The sequence below is a fragment of the Callorhinchus milii genome, unplaced genomic scaffold (genome assembly GCF_018977255.1).
Source record: "Callorhinchus milii isolate IMCB2004 unplaced genomic scaffold, IMCB_Cmil_1.0 Scaffold2, whole genome shotgun sequence".
Taxonomy (NCBI): Eukaryota; Metazoa; Chordata; class Chondrichthyes; order Chimaeriformes; family Callorhinchidae; genus Callorhinchus; species Callorhinchus milii.
The window spans coordinates 110,382,770-110,398,615 of NW_024704743.1; the positions used below are offsets into that span (position 1 = coordinate 110,382,770).

The 15,846-nt window shown below is 38.7% G+C and overlaps 1 protein-coding gene across 3 annotated transcripts in view; it reads right to left on the bottom strand.

Moving 5' to 3' along the window:
* Positions 1-266: 266 nt before the first annotated feature.
* The window catches only part of LOC103180739 (sperm-associated antigen 1), a 32,231-nt gene continuing 16,651 nt past the window's right edge, over positions 267-15,846 (bottom strand). For 2 of the 3 annotated variants that reach the window (XM_007896760.2, XM_007896761.2), the window contains exons 12-19: positions 14,994-15,093; positions 12,241-12,393; positions 8,314-8,489; positions 7,246-7,387; positions 5,534-5,660; positions 3,892-4,050; positions 2,890-3,282; positions 267-1,138 (exon numbers count right to left, since the gene is read on the bottom strand). In XM_007896760.2, coding sequence (XP_007894951.2) covers positions 1,001-1,138; positions 2,890-3,282; positions 3,892-4,050; positions 5,534-5,660; positions 7,246-7,387; positions 8,314-8,489; positions 12,241-12,393; positions 14,994-15,093 — 1,388 coding nt within the window. In that variant the 3' untranslated portion in view covers positions 267-1,000. The remainder of the gene's footprint in view (positions 1,139-2,889; positions 3,283-3,891; positions 4,051-5,533; positions 5,661-7,245; positions 7,388-8,313; positions 8,490-12,240; positions 12,394-14,993; positions 15,094-15,846) is intronic. The other variant, XM_007896763.2, reaches the window with a different exon arrangement.

Here is a 15,846-nt window from a genome sequence, read left to right on the forward strand (position 1 = left end):
TAGCAATGATGCAGTAATTTAGTAATCCAGGAAACCACTTCTATCTGAGCATCTTTACATTGCTGTATGCGTATCAGCTATTTCAGAAGAAATTCCCAGGGACTGCAACAGAAATAAAATAAATTGAAATGTGCAGTTTATTTTAATGGGTAAGTGAATATAGATTTAAGCAAATTTCCCTGATGCGTGGGGTATGCATTATAGGGCAAAAAGTTGTTACTAGAAATAATTTAACAATAAAATAATCCATACAGAAACAGATTGCATTCTGTTTAAGTGCATTTAATATTTTACATTCAAAATTCAAGGTTCAATCACTCATGCTGAAGAGTTAATAAATACACATCTTAGCTGAGCCTAGTTCCTGTTTGATCAAAGTCAATGTTTGTGGATAGATAAGGACACAAAGGCTGTAGCACTAACCTGAGTAAAAGAACTGCAGAGACACAAGAACCAATTTCTATTACTTCTATATCTGATACTTGAAGCTTTGTATAAAATTTTTAAATGAAAATGCTGTACTGCTTACATTCCTAGAGGTAGAATAGAGTTGAAAGTAGTGATAACAAATATCCCCTGGGGGCCATGCTTATTGTACTATATTTATCGGTAGGAATGCCAAAATATTCATGTTGAATTCCAATAGTAACTTAGTCCAAGATCGGAATTAATGGGTTTGGTTAGTTTGAACTAGGGCACTGATAATTCAATAAGGTTTGGTAAATCCTGATAAATTAACGAGTAAAGCAAAGTAAAACAGCTTTCACAGAACAATTTTTTTAAAACCTTACATTTTAGTTTAAAAAAATCAAGGAGGGAGATGAGGAAATAGCTGTAAGAGACCCAAGCTTAACAATGTAATGGAGCTATTAATTGAGGCACGAAATATAAGGGGGGGAGAAAATTGAAAAATATAGATTACTTTATTAGCCATACAGTTTACAGTGGCTTTAATTCTCCTCTAAATTTAAACATCTGAATTATATTTACTGCAAAATAATTATGATTGTATATCATAGTTTTCTGCTAGATTTTGAATATCTTCAGGGGCGAAAAGGTCACTCTTCATTTGTAAAAGACTGTTGAAGAGTTGTTGCACTTGTTCTTTTTCCTCTTTGCCTAGAAGCATCAACACCACCTGTAGACACAAACAAAAAATAGTTATATAGGAACCCATTAAAAACATCTCCTCAGGGAGTTTGCCTCCCTTCTCCTGCTGGAGTACATCTTCCTCTCTTAACTTGCCTGAGCAGTCATTATTTATGTACGAATCTTAATGAGTGTAATTGCACACTATTCAACCACAATGGCATCACAGTTGATCCTGTCCTCACCTAAAATTCACATTTGTCACTTCCATTAGGTGTCTCTCGATGGCAATCAAGCAGGAATCTTGGATCATTTCTCCCTCCCTAACTCATAGGTGCTGAAGCCCAATTGTAGCACCCCAAATAGTTGCCCAGCTGAAATCAGCTAATTTAGTCCAGACTGACTCAAACTTGCGATGCTGTCTGTGCAGCCAAGACCTGTGCTGCCTTTACTCACTGCCATTTTAACCTGGGTTGGATGAACAAATTACAACTTTACATTCTTGCTTACATGTGTGTCAACAATTGGACATTGCAAACTCAATCAGCTGACAATGTTCATCGCTTCAGCTTAAGTTTATATACCGGACTTAAATGTGTGTTAGAACTCCAGGAAAAATGTATTTTTAAAAAGTGTGGACTTTTAACAATAAAGCACAATTTAGTAAGTTGTAAATAATTTATATCAGAAAATGTGTTTTTCCCCCATAGAAAAAAAGTGAGGAAAGTGAAGCAACTGAGTCTGCACTGCTCTTCCATACCACCTGCTGGTCATTACAGTGAGGCACTGACAGAGGCTTCATGAACAAGGTCACCTGGTCACTGCTGCATTATAAAACCAGGAGCTGCGTGATGCAAAGCAGGATAATGCGAGCATCTGCAGCTGAATATACTTCAGCAGCACAATCAGACCTCTGACCTTCATTTGCAGCTCAGACTCTGCTATTTTTGACAAATGACTGTATTCTCCAGCAAAATCTAATCATCTCTGACAAGAGAATGAAAAATACACATTTATTTTTGCAAAATTGTTGTGCAGCTTGGAATGCCATCACCATCTGGAATAATCTTTTCAAAAGAGAACTGCCCTAGATTGGAGCCAATTGGCATTTAAGATTCAGAACAATCTGGTATCAACAGTTGAATCAAAATTACTTAGAATACTCATGGATTGATTGAATACTGAATTGTTTGCCACCCAAACAGGACAAAACAGCACTAATTGATGTGTTGCATTATTGGAGGTGTCCCCTTCAGATAAGAAGTGAAACCGAGGTTCCATCTGCCTGTTCAGGTGGAATGTTATAAAGATCCTATGGCATTTTTCAAAAAGAGAAGGGAGTTTCTCCTGTTGTCCCAGCCAACAATTTCCCAAATAAAATCGGTCATTCACTTTATGGCTGTTTGTGGCCCATCGCTTGTGCAAATTGGTTCCATGTTCGCCTAGAAAAATATATCATTACACTTTGAAGTATATCCTGTGAAGCCCTTTGAGACGTCTCGAAGACGTGATAAAGCACTATATCAAATGTAACGATCATTATATTATATAGAAATCCTTGCGACATGAAAGTAGCTGTATCAAATGTAAGTATTATTCTTATATGTGATGTCAGTACATTTACTCCTCCTAACTTGAATACCACCTAACTTGGATCATGCCTGATGAAAGTCAAGAAGGTTTGAACTACTCAATAAAACTCCAAATGCAATAAATATAGTGTTCATTGCACTGAGAAGTTCCATACAACACTAATTCCAAAGAATAAAATGAAGTTTTAGTTAATGAAACAACAACTACCTTAAACCGTTCTACTTTGCACAGATGAATAAGATGTTGATACACACGATTGGGGTCCTCCTGTAAAAGGTGTCCTTCCAATGCCTGAAAAATCATGGTGAACGCATCACTTTCCAGTTTATTGGTGATCATCAACGGTAGGTCCTTTGGTTCTACATTTCTTAGCAGTTCGGCACAAGCAGTTGAATCCTTCTTGGACCTCAGCACGTTGAAGGCTTGGCCAAATTCATAAGCATTTGTAGGCTTCAAAAGTGCTCCTTTTTCTGATGGTGAATGAGAATTTTCAAAGGCTTCTCTTATGTATGGCAAATCTTCAGTTGGATCCCCAGAACCTACTTGCTTAGTGGCATCTTGTTGTTTGGGACCAGTCTCCTCTTCATCTCCATCAGCAACCTTTAAATGATAAAAAATATAATACAAGATAATGTTTAATACAAACTGTGACAACATCAAGCTAATTTGAAGTTTATAAAGTAGAAGTTATTTTTAAGTAAGCTAAAGATTATACGTTCTATATAATTCATATGGTGCCTTTCACATCATGAGGATATCTCAGAAAGTGCTTGACAATGCTGAGTGAGCTCCCAAGCTGAAGGTGGGAGCCAAGGGGTTGGGTAGGAGGAAATGTGACCAAAAGCGTGGCTCCTTCTGAGCTGTAGCAATATTGTGGTGTGGTGACAAGACTTTCTAGCAAAAACATCAAACCTGTAGAACTGTAACACAAGATGTACACTTGCCAACCTGGGCTGAATACTTTCCGAAATTAGGTAAACAGGATCTGTCCCTCTGGTAAGAGAGTGCACATTTCATTGCAACATTTGTCAGGAATTTCCATGTGTAGGTGGGATGCATGGAATTCTCAGTTTGGTTTGGATACTCTTAAGCATGGTGATGGGTTTCCTCATGTGTCAGACACCTGGCTGAGTAAAAACAATCCCTATATACGAGCTAGTCAAACACTGCTTTGAAGTTCTGTCAGCTTATTCAGAATGAAACAAATACCTCGTCTATTTGGATCTTTTTCCTGGATTTTTCATGGCTACTGGCTGATCTCTGTTTTTTCAGAAGCTCGGACACCTCCTGTAATTCCTTCTGAGCTTCAGCAACGTTCGAGTCAAGCTTCAGGACTTTATTGAGGTCATCAATACTAACTGTGTAGTTCTAGAAAAAAAATGATGAAAACTAAACCACACCAAGAAATCTATACAAAAAGGGATATGCCACCATACACACCATATTTAGTTATTTTTTTATAACACCAAAGATTGAGCTATATGTGAAATAACACGACCCGTTACAAAATAGAGCACTAGATATGCGCAACATATTTATTTGATTAAATACTGATAATATCCTTCAAAAAACTGGACTGATAGCTCCTTGAGATATTGGAGGTACAGACTCAAATAAACGAATACTCCAGGGGACATAATAGTTTCTGTCCTGTTGGAGCCAGGAAGAGGAGGAATATTGTCTGTGGTGAGACAGTGAAGATGGATGAATAATGGAGACGGATAAATATTCTAGAGTTTTTGTTTGGCTCTAACAGAGGATCAGACAGCTTCTTTGCAGAACTTTCCCAAGAGATGGATAGAATTAAATGAATAATAGCATTTTTTGTATGGTCTGTGGAAGAAATGGGGTTGATAAGCTGAATTGTTGCATGTTTTCTTATATTCTTATAACAAAGTGTTTTTTTTAAATCAGATTTGAAACAACTAATAAAATGGTACAATTTGCTATCAATAAAATGCAGTAATTTCAGGTTTTCTCCATGTCCCCCACACTTTCCGCACCACCATCGATGGCCAAGCTTCAGTTCTTGCACCCTAACATCTAAAACTCCGTCTGTTTACACTCCATCTCAGTGGAGTCCTGTAGCTACAACAACAAAATTACATTTGTAAAGTGTTTTTCACGTCGGGGGGACGTCCCAATGCGCTGGACAGAGTTACGGACCAGAGATGGGGGGGCGGTGTCGGGCAGAGGGGGAAGCAGGGAGATCAAAAGCACGGACAAAGAGGAGGGTCTTTAGATGGGTCTTGAAGGTGGCAAGGGAGGGGTGCAAGGTGGAGGGACTGCAGGATGGAGTTCCAGAGGGTGGGGGCAGAGTGGCAGAAGTTATTATTAGCTCAGTGGTTAGAGCACTCGCCTCGCAAGCGAGAGCCCTGTGCTCGATTCCTGGCAGGGCGAAATGTTAGGCAACTTTCCTTATTCCGCACACCTCTGTTTACCTAGTATTAAGTAGGAACCCAGTTGTTAGTCGATTGGCGGATCGCTTTCCAGGGGTAATCAAACCCAAGTCCTCTCGCTTTCGAGTTCTCTAATCACTAAACTACAGGATTCCACATGATTTTAATTGTTCAAAATACTTGTGCTCATTTGACACGAGTAACCTACTGAACCAGAAACAGTAGTCAAAGCAAAATCAATAAATTTTTAATAGGAAATGGGCAAATATTTGAACAGCTATAAAAGGGGATGGATATGGAAAGGGCAGGGGAGTGGAAATGTAGCTCTCTTCAGAGTATCGGTACAGGCACAATTGGCAGAAATGATCTCCACGCGTCCTGTAAAATTCTATTATTATATTCTCGCAAGTGACTGAATTGATCATCTTTCAGACAAACATAAAATGTCTCACCTGTAACCCTTTGTAGGCTAGAGCTCTTCGATAGAAAGCTTTTACATTGGAAGGCTCCAGCTTCAGAGCACAGCTGCAGTCATCTTCAGCATTCTTATACTGATTTAGCTTGAGGTAACACAGGGCTCTAAAAGAACCAATGTAACAATATGGATATTTTTTTACAATATACATCTATAGCCAGAAATTCCTGGGATCCTACATTTAAACAGTCATAATATCTTACAGAATTTTGAAAAATTCTTAAAACCAGTTGTAATGTTTTTGAGAACTGCAAAAATCAGACAATTTCATTACAACTCAGTTGACAGAGCCCCAGTGAATGGAACAATTTCCTTCTCCTGGACACCTCCACTTGTTCAGGGCAGACACCCAAAACCCCAGCTAGTCCAAAATATGTATAATATATACATACTAATAAAACATCTGTCTGTGTGTGCTTCAAGAAGGATCTCAATAACCGATTGATGTAGAAATATGATTTATTCTTCATTGGAAAGTCTTTCATCTGGGAGTGATATGGGCATATTTGTTTTGGGGTATCTCCTATTGTTCATGAGTTATGACCTAAAATATATTTCAGTTTTGTGTCTTTGACTGCAGTTACACCTGGTGGCCGCCGAGTCAAAGTGGCGCTGTGGCCAGCTGACCATGGCACTGTGGCATCCATCCTGTGTCGCAGAGCACACAATAGCCAAGTAGCAACGGGAACAAAATAAAGAACACAGACAATGCTAAGCCGTGGCAACAGCAACAAAATTACTTTTTTTTTTAAAAAAGTGCCTTTCACGTCGGGAGGACGTCCCAGTGATTATAAATTACATGTTTATATTTATCATTATAAAGATGCCTAAGCAAAAAATCAAACCTTTCAAGTATAAGTAAAAATACTACACAGAACAGAGAAGGCCCACTAAATGAAACTGAAGAACAAAGAACTTCCACAGTAGTCCTCCCAGATGAGTATAAAGATGAAATGTCTGTCTGTGTGTCAATATACATTCCACATTGCATTCTTTGTTTGCAAGCTACAACGGGTACAGCTAGTATATATTATATATATATTGTATAATATATATCAAAGTACTTCAGGGTTTCCTATAAAGCATACTGCAGCCAAACTTCCACTAGTAAATAGAATTTCTCCCATATGTGTAAATACCCAACAATCATCATTTCTTCTTGGGCACCTCTGGATTTGCATCTCATTTGAGGAAACAGATTCCCATGCAAACAAATAGAATCACTCAGAGAAACATGTAGGAAGCTCTAGTAAACTACACCAACGCAACAGCTCTGGATTCAAGCATAGACACAAAATGGGGGTGTTGCAAGGGAAGCAATATCATTCGCTGAATAAAAGTTTTTTCTTTCAAAGTAGTATAAACTTTCTTTAAAAATTATAAATGCAAAGGAACACTTTGGTTTTCCTTGTTTTTTTGAATGTATTAGTAAATTGTATATCACTGGCAAAGAATTATGAGGCCACTGTTATATTTTCTCTGTAAATCTTGTAGACCTTTTTCATTTAAATCAACATCCCACACATAATGCAAGAAGTAAAAGGTGTTTTGATGCTTTGGAAAGCTGGGCAACTGCTGGTTTAAGAGTTCAAACCTCAGGAAAATTTCCTGTAACTGAAGAATAAATAGGTAGTGGCAATAAAACAAATCTTTTGTATACTGTGAAGTTATATATTTATAGGTAGTTACCTGTTTGTGTAAATTGCACATTCATTGGGCTTCAGTTTTAGGCACTCGCTGTACTTTCCAACAGCTTCCTTGTATCGGGCCTTTTTCACAAAACTATTTCCTTCGGTCTTCAAGGAAATAAAAAGCTCCTCTGTGCTTTTACCTGAAAGAATTGCACATAAAAAAAACTATTGGTGAGAAATTCAATTAGGAAATTTATGTAATGTTATGTATCTATGTATTATTGTATTCTATGCAGACAACGCCCAAATCTAATTTTCTTTCTATACCCTCAACTCAAAGACTACTGTTGTTCTGACTGACTGACTGCTGCCTATTCAGGCATCAAGTCCTAGATGAGCCATAACTTTCTCCAACTCAATGTCAACAAAACTGAGGCTATTCTGCTCAACTTCAGTCAGTGCCTCCTCACCCCAGGATGCTGACTCTATCAACCTCTCTAGTTCCCCAATCCAACTCAGAGTTTGTGCAGGTCCTCAAGTGTTTTTTTGTTTAACCCTTTTCATTCCGGCTCTGACCTGACCCGTTTTCCTCCATCTCCACATCACTGCCCACCTTCAGCACTACTTCATCCATTCCCCTCTCCAAAAGCACAGTTTGCATCTCTCCTTACCAGTCAGCGACTATTGTTTATAAGAGCATGAGAGGGGAGAGGGGGAAAAAAATCACATTTGACAATGCTTCATGTAACCATTGGTGCAATTCCATTACCCACCTATCTGCAGCTACTTCCAATTTTATAAGACAACAACAACTTGCAACAACAACAACTTGAAAGAGGAGAGGGGGCAAGGCAGAGGGATTAAAGGAGAGTGTTCCAGAGTTTTGGAGCATAGTGGCTGAAAACACGACCTCCGATGGTGAGGCAGGAGGCCAGTGCCAATCGAGCAGAGGCGCCAGGTGATGGATTGGGGAGTGAGGAGGTCAGAGAAGTAGTGAGGTGCCAGCGAGTTAATGGATTTGAACACAAGAGTGAGGATCTTGAAGTTGAAGACGTTTTAATCAATTACCAAAACATCCAATAAAAAACATTGTTGTAAACAATATGTGAAATAAGCAGTTTCATACCTAGGTCCTGGTCTGATTTAATTTGTTTTTGATCAGTAGAAAGGGTCTTATTTCTGGCAGTGGAAGCAGACGCTTCATCCCATCTATACTGCTGTGCAGACACAGGGACTGTTGGAATTGGTGGTAGTTTTTCTCGCCAATTTGTCCCATCCTGCTCTATCAATGTTCTTGTTATCCTGCAAAGGGAATTATATGGTTACATAACAAGCATAGTAATGCTTACATTTGTTAAAGCACCTTTCACGTTAAGAGGACGTCTCAAAGTGATTCACAGGATATATTGTAAAATGGTGTGACTGTGTATCTTGCAGGTGAATGATGATGCAGCCAATACGAGCACAGCAATGTCCCACAAACAGCCATACAGTGAATGAACAATTTTATTTGGTAGATTGTGCGCCGGGACACTGGGAGAAACTCCTTTCTCTTTTCGAATAGTGTCATGGGATCCTTCACGTCACCTGCACAAGCAGGCGGTCCTTGGTTTAACATCTCATCCAAAGGACAGCACCTCCAACATTGCAGCACATCCCTAGCATTGCATTAGGGTGTCAGCTTAAGACCATACAAGTTCCAATTCTGACATGGCTCTTGAATCCACAACTTCTGATTCAGAGACAAGAATGCTACAAACTGAGCCAGGCTGACAACTCACAACAAAATGTAGAATAAATCCAGTTTAAAATAGTTTGAAGTACAGTTCTGATTCAGGGGGCAATATTAAATAGACATTGTGGTCCTGAATAAAATGGGTTTTGCTCCTGTGTTGTTCAGCGCCACTCTTTTGTCTGAACTTGAAACCATTCAGTCCCATTCACAGTGCAGAGGGGCAGAGGGGCTTTCATGAGCCACACGTTGAATCCAACCCTCAACTCAGTAAATTGATCTTTCGATAGGGTCGAATGGCAAACCTCTTCGAATTAGGTGTGTTCAGTATTGCAAACAAATTCAGCCTCAGTTTGACAACATCTGTGTGGACGTCTCAAAGCGCTTCACGGGTTTACTATAAAGTATAGTGACTGAGTATTTGTAGGCAAACGCACGAAATTTGCACACAGTAATGTTCCATGAAGTGAATTACCAAATTTAACTTGGATTTAACAGGGTACTGGGAAAACTCCTTTCATGTTTTGAAGTGCTGTGGAATCTTAAATGTTCACCTGAGCAGGCAGACAGGACAGAAGTTTAACATCCCATCCAAATGACAGCAATGAAGCGACCCCCAAGACTGCATTCGAATTTCACCAAGATTATGTGGATTCAAAGTCCCAACCTGGGATTTGATCCCACAACCTTCTTTCTCAGAGGTGATAGCACTAACTAATTCTGACAGGCTGACGCATCAGTGGCTTTGTGAAATATATTATCTTCCTCGAAACATGTGAGCGACATACATTAGACGGTTTTGACAATCTTTATCTTTTTTTCTTAGGACTTTTTCAGTCATCTTTACATTTCCTCTTTGCAGCTTCCTCCACCATGTACATTATCTGAAGAATTCCTGTTTTTTCCAGTTGGAGCTCTTAAAAGTAACCTTTAAGAGCTCTAACTTTGGGGGAAAAAAACACAGGAACTACTTTCAAGAGCTTTATATGAAGGAGGCCCACCAAATATTCTGTAACTTTAAGAGAGTATTTGGTGGGCCCCCTTCAAATAAAACATTTATTGCTCTTCTACTGTACTATACAGTGAAATAACAATGAAATGTCAAATCAATTAGTTTTTTTAGGGTGGGGTAAATTTGCATTAAGGTGTAATATTGGCAGCTCACATTAATTTAAATTTACAAGGGCAGTTTGAAAGCTGAAGAGGGAGAAAAGAGACAAAAGGAAAAAAAGAACAAGTAAAAAATAGGGGGAAATAATTCAGAAGTCAGAGACACCGAGAGCTTAGGTCCAGACTAGCTGCTGATGCACACACACAGATGGTTCGAGACCTAGATTTGTTATAGTCCCACTGTCACTTCTATGACTCTTAATAACATTAACAAAGTTTAAAAGTTTTTCCAACAAAGATCTAGCTTTTAGCTTATTACAGAATGTTACAATCTAACACCTTGCTATGGAAGATGTACGTCTATTAAAGTAACCATCTGTTAAAATAAACATCTGTTAAAATAACTTTCTAACTCCTAAACTGATTGAATTTGCCTTCCTTCACACAATAGCACGTCACACTTGAAATACATTATTTTGCACAAAGCCTAACTGTTTTCATATCAGCACTCAATAAATCCCTCTATGAAAGTCCTGCACAATTCAACACTATCAGTTGATGCGTTTGCCTGGTTATGTATAAAGATAACATAAACCATTTACAACCTTGAAGATCATTACTTACAAAGGATTTGCAGACTCCATCTGCTCATGATCAGCATTACAAATTATTATTAGATTCTGTGGATGCGCAAGCTGGGAAGATTAGAGTACAGAAGGGTGATTGTGAGACACCATTACATTAAGTCAATAATCTACATCGTGAATTTACTGCCCTTCGTAACCTAATATTTGTTAATTATATACATGTCAAATACATTAAAACATCGAATACAGCTAATCAAAGTTCTGTCCCAGATTAGATCAATACAAAGCTAGAGAGGGAATTTCTCTCATTTTCCTTACCAAGATTCCTTCACATAAATTGCCTTCATGGCTGTTTGTAGCACCTTTCTGTATACAAAATACAAAATTCCACATTTGCCGACATTTTTCCTGTCAAAAATGATCTTTGGATAGCATTTATAGTTAATGAACCTACTTCAATCATTACATTCACATAACAATTGTAAATGTTTCAAGTCAAAGCTGGTGCTTGAGTCGCCTTTGCAATACTGCTGTGTTTTCTCACAACACGCTACAAACTCAATTGCAAGCCTGGGGCACGAGATCACACTCAGACAGACAAACACACACAGTAGTAGTCGTAGCAGATTTTCCAGCACCAAAATAGGGGAAAACAATGTACTTGGTTCAAGAATCAGAAGCATGTAATTGGAAGGATCTGGGTTTACATCAGCAATTTTGCTTAGCCAGCACATCTGTATGGCTGATGAGGAAATTTAAATAAATTGTTAAACACATCACCCAGAGCTACCGTTGCCATGCCTCCCAGTGGCCATTCACAGAAGCAAAATGAGGAACTTTGATGCAATAAATGAGGAAGAAGGGAATAGAGAGACATAAGAGGGAATTAGGCCAATGAAGGCTCATGTAAAGTATTGGACCAAATGTCTGTTTCCATGCTGTATCATTCTATGCAATTCGGTGTCACATTCACATATGCACACAATTCACTTATATCCTGCATCCAATGGTCTGTATAAAAATACTGCCAAATAAAATTCCTTAACCTTAATAATGCTTTCTGCGCTTAGTTAACAAATTGTAAGTTACATCAGTGGTGACCTGACAACCCGGAACGACAACCAGCGCGTTAGCACTAGAAATCAGTTACACTCCTGCAGCCCCTGTGTCATAAACCGTATTAGCCATAGTTCCTTATAACAGTGTTGCATTGTAATATATTGTTGCACTTTACTGACATCTTCATTGATATTGAATAGTCAACCAATCATTGTGAGCTTAGTGAATGTGTGTGATGGTGGCTGTAAACCCTAATAAGTTTCGGTATTCACAAGAGTTTTTTTATTAAACATAATACTTAATTAATAGGTCTACGAAGATACCTATATAGCTTTCTTTTTCACATATACAAAGAGGTATATTATAAGCTTTTGATAGTATTTAGCTTGAATACAGAAGACAAAAAAAAACTAACCATAGAAAAATCTTTGAAGTCCTTTTAGCCCAAAGGCTACCTAACAACCACCATAACTAACTATTATATCTAAAACTGCCTTGATTTCCTGGCAAGTACAAGAAAGTCCTTTGGATTCATAACTGTGTTCAGTAATAAAACTATGCTCACCTGTTTACACTGTCGTTTGCTATCTGGATCCTACTATCTATCTGAAGAGCAGTTTTGTAATCCACATAAGCTTGTCGGTAACGCTCTAGGGATTCATAGCCCATAGCACGCCGTAGGAGAGGTTTAATAGAATAGGGTTGCAGCTCCAGTGACCTAGGGGACAAACACAAGAACAGTTTTACAACAAAACAATATCTATACAATTACATACAACATACAAAATAAGAATAATTTGGTCACTCAATCCATGACTGTTTGTGGGACACTGCTGTATGCAACTGGCTGCCACGATTTGCCCAAAAATATTTAGTCAATTTACTTTATAGTATATTCTGTGAAGTGCTTTGAGACGTCTAGGAGACGTGATAAGGCGCGATATCAATGCAAGGATTCTGCCCAACTAGTCTGGGCCAGTGTTTTTATTCCACACGAGCCTGATCCCCTCCCCTAAGAGCCTCTAATTCCCTTCTTTCTCATGTACGCATCATGCTTATATATTTTGATGTCTTTTGTTTCAACCAACCATTTACAGTTCTAATGGAAAACTTTCAAGTGCTATTTATTCACCCAACTTACACTCGGAAAGCCATTTTAGTCTTTCTGCTTTTAAATTCCCTTGCTGTTTATTACCTACCAGCTAGAAGAATTACAATTCAACAAAATTATAACTCCAAATGACATAAGATAAATGAAAAAAATGCAATATAGCTAATATTCCTTTATGAACACCAATCTTCCACATGAATGCCGGGTTGTTAGCAGGTTATTTGACCTTGTCTGGGTTGGAATTATTGTAGCACCATATAACCAGTGTGAGGGACAATGCAGACGATTTTTGCACTGGATTTAGTGCAGTGCCAAATTTCATGCAGGGAAATCCTTAGGGAATTGAGCACACTGAATATGGTAGCTATGAGAGCCAATCAGTGATCAAAGTTAAAAGAGATAGGTTAGCATGTAATTGAACAGCAATGACCTATTCAGCCATGATAACAGGTAAAACTACTCAACGAGGACAGGCTGGTGGTCAGAGAAACTAGTATGATCCCCCCCCCACCATTTTATGTTGTCAAGAGCATATTCAGTTAAGGAGTTTCCATATCTCCATAGTAGTGATCAACATACTATAGCAATGTGTATGTATCAGGATACAAGCAGCAGAATTTTGGATGAGCCACACCTTGTGATTGGTAGAAACAGGAACAGTGGAAAAGTCCAGTCTGGAGGCAACATTGGCATGGATAGGAGTTGGCAATGTGGTGAAGTTGAAGAAAAACAAATTTAGGTATAAATAAGGAAAAAGAACTGAGTGTCACACAGAACTCTACTAGCTCAGTGAGATGGAACAGCAACCATGGTAATCAGAGCCAGCTACAAGGAGGTGTTGGCGGGCAGCAAGTGGAGATTTTCTTTTTCACCTCGTATTACTTATAGTATATCGCCCACAAATATACAGTCAATTCACTTTACAGTATATTCTGTGAAGCGCTTTGAGACGTGTAGAAGATGTGAAAAAGCGCTATATCAAATGCAAGGATTATTATTATATTATTATTATAACAATCCTTGCATTAAACATCACTCCTGGTCACATCACTGAGACATCCTGTAGCTCAGTGGTTAGAGCACTCGCTTTGCAAGCGAGAGACCAGAGTTCAATTCCAGGCAGGGCGAAACCTTGGGCAAGTTTCCTTACTCCACACAGAGCCTAATAATAATCCCTCCAAAAACCCAAAAAACAATAATAAATTGGTCATTTTCAATCTACGACTGTTTGTGGGACATTGCTGTGCACAATTGGCTGCCGTGTTCGCCCACAAATATAGTCAATTCACTTTACAGTGTGTTCTGTGAAGCGCTTTGGGACGTCCTCCCGACGTGAAAAGCGCTATATCAAATGCAAGGATTATTATTATTATTATTATTATTATCGCAAAGCACTTCATAGGTTTTTATTATGAAGTATTGTGACTCTGTATTTATAGGCAAACAAGGTAGTCAATTTGCACACAGCAATGACACACAGAACAGTCATGAAATGAGTGACCAACTTTTATTTGGTGGACTGTTTGCCTGGATACTGGGAGAAACTGTTTTCTCTTCTTCTATAATACCATGGGATCTTTAACATCCATCTGAACCAGCAGGCAGGGCCTCAGTTTAACCTCTCATCCGAAAGATGGCACCTTCAACACAACTTGCAAGACTCAATGCAAATGCCAATTTAGTGCTGGATTTAGAACTGCTTTGTGCTGTGAGCCCATATGCATTAAGAACTGGCCAAACTAATTTCATGGAGAGTGCTTTAGAAAGAGAGACTAAATATATTCATATCCTGGGTTTGAACTTGGGTTTCTTACGTGAAAGGGCAATAAGCTAACCCATTGTGCCAAATGATCACTTAACTAAAATGTTGCCCCAATTATTTTAAAGTTTCCTGCATTGTTTTATACTCCCTATCCTGGACTTCACAATATTCATTAGTCAAGATAGCAAGAAGTGAGTTTTCCCACACCTCTGCCAATGTTGTTCTGTAAGTGGCCACAAAGAATATACAAAAGTGTTGGGATGAATTTCCTTTTCTGGCAAAGGACTTGCCTCCTAACCAGCATTTGGGAAGTTCATCCTATCACATCATGAGGTGGGTTATTACACATCTCATTTCTGTGACTGAAAAGTTATGACATCAAAACAGCACATCCCACTACTGGAAAATGCCGGTTATATCCATGCACAAACCATTGTAAACTCACCTAGTGCAATCCTGAATACATTCACTGCTATTTCCATCCTTCAGATAACATGCTGCTCGATTTGAATACAAGATGCTCAGCTCTGCTGGGTAGCCTGTTGCTTGATAGACAACACAAGACAGCTTTAGAACCATTATCAGATTTATGCTTTCTACTCGCTGCTTTCCTGAAGGCAGCAAACTGTACTGGATATACCCCAGGGGATTACGCAGTTTCGCGCCAGTGTAATTTCGTGCATAATACATTTCATTACGAGTAGGTACATAATATGGCCAAACTGCCTCATACCTCCTGTTCTGCCTCTCTTCCCATCGCTCTGCGCACTGCCTCCAGAGGTAGAAATTCATACAAATTCATGATAATTCATGAAAACTAGCCTCCATATCTTTCTAACGATATTGTTACCTTGTACTTAAATTGTAAAAAAGTGTAATTTTGCATAATTTTTATTTCTTCTTTTCATAATATCTAATCTTGTGTGTGCGTGTACATAAAACTGGGGTGCAGTTCCACAGTAGCAAAATACCTCCCATGCTTCACTTAAGTGGCAATTCCTTACATCTAAACCCAATGGTGAACATGGAGACCTTACCTTGGAGTTGGAATCTCTTGTCACCCATTCTTACAAGTTTCCAGGAGAAGTTCCTGATCAAGTTTTGGTAATTTCTCCTTTATAACTTAAGAGACATTAATACAAATCATACTACTCTGTCACTCTGGGATCTGTTAACTCAGCACAGATGTATTGATCGTGGGGCTCCTTGGTTTTTATAGTGATAAATTTATGTACTAATCAATGGGGGGGGGGGGGGGGGAAGGGAAACTCACGATTACAACAACAACATTACATTTG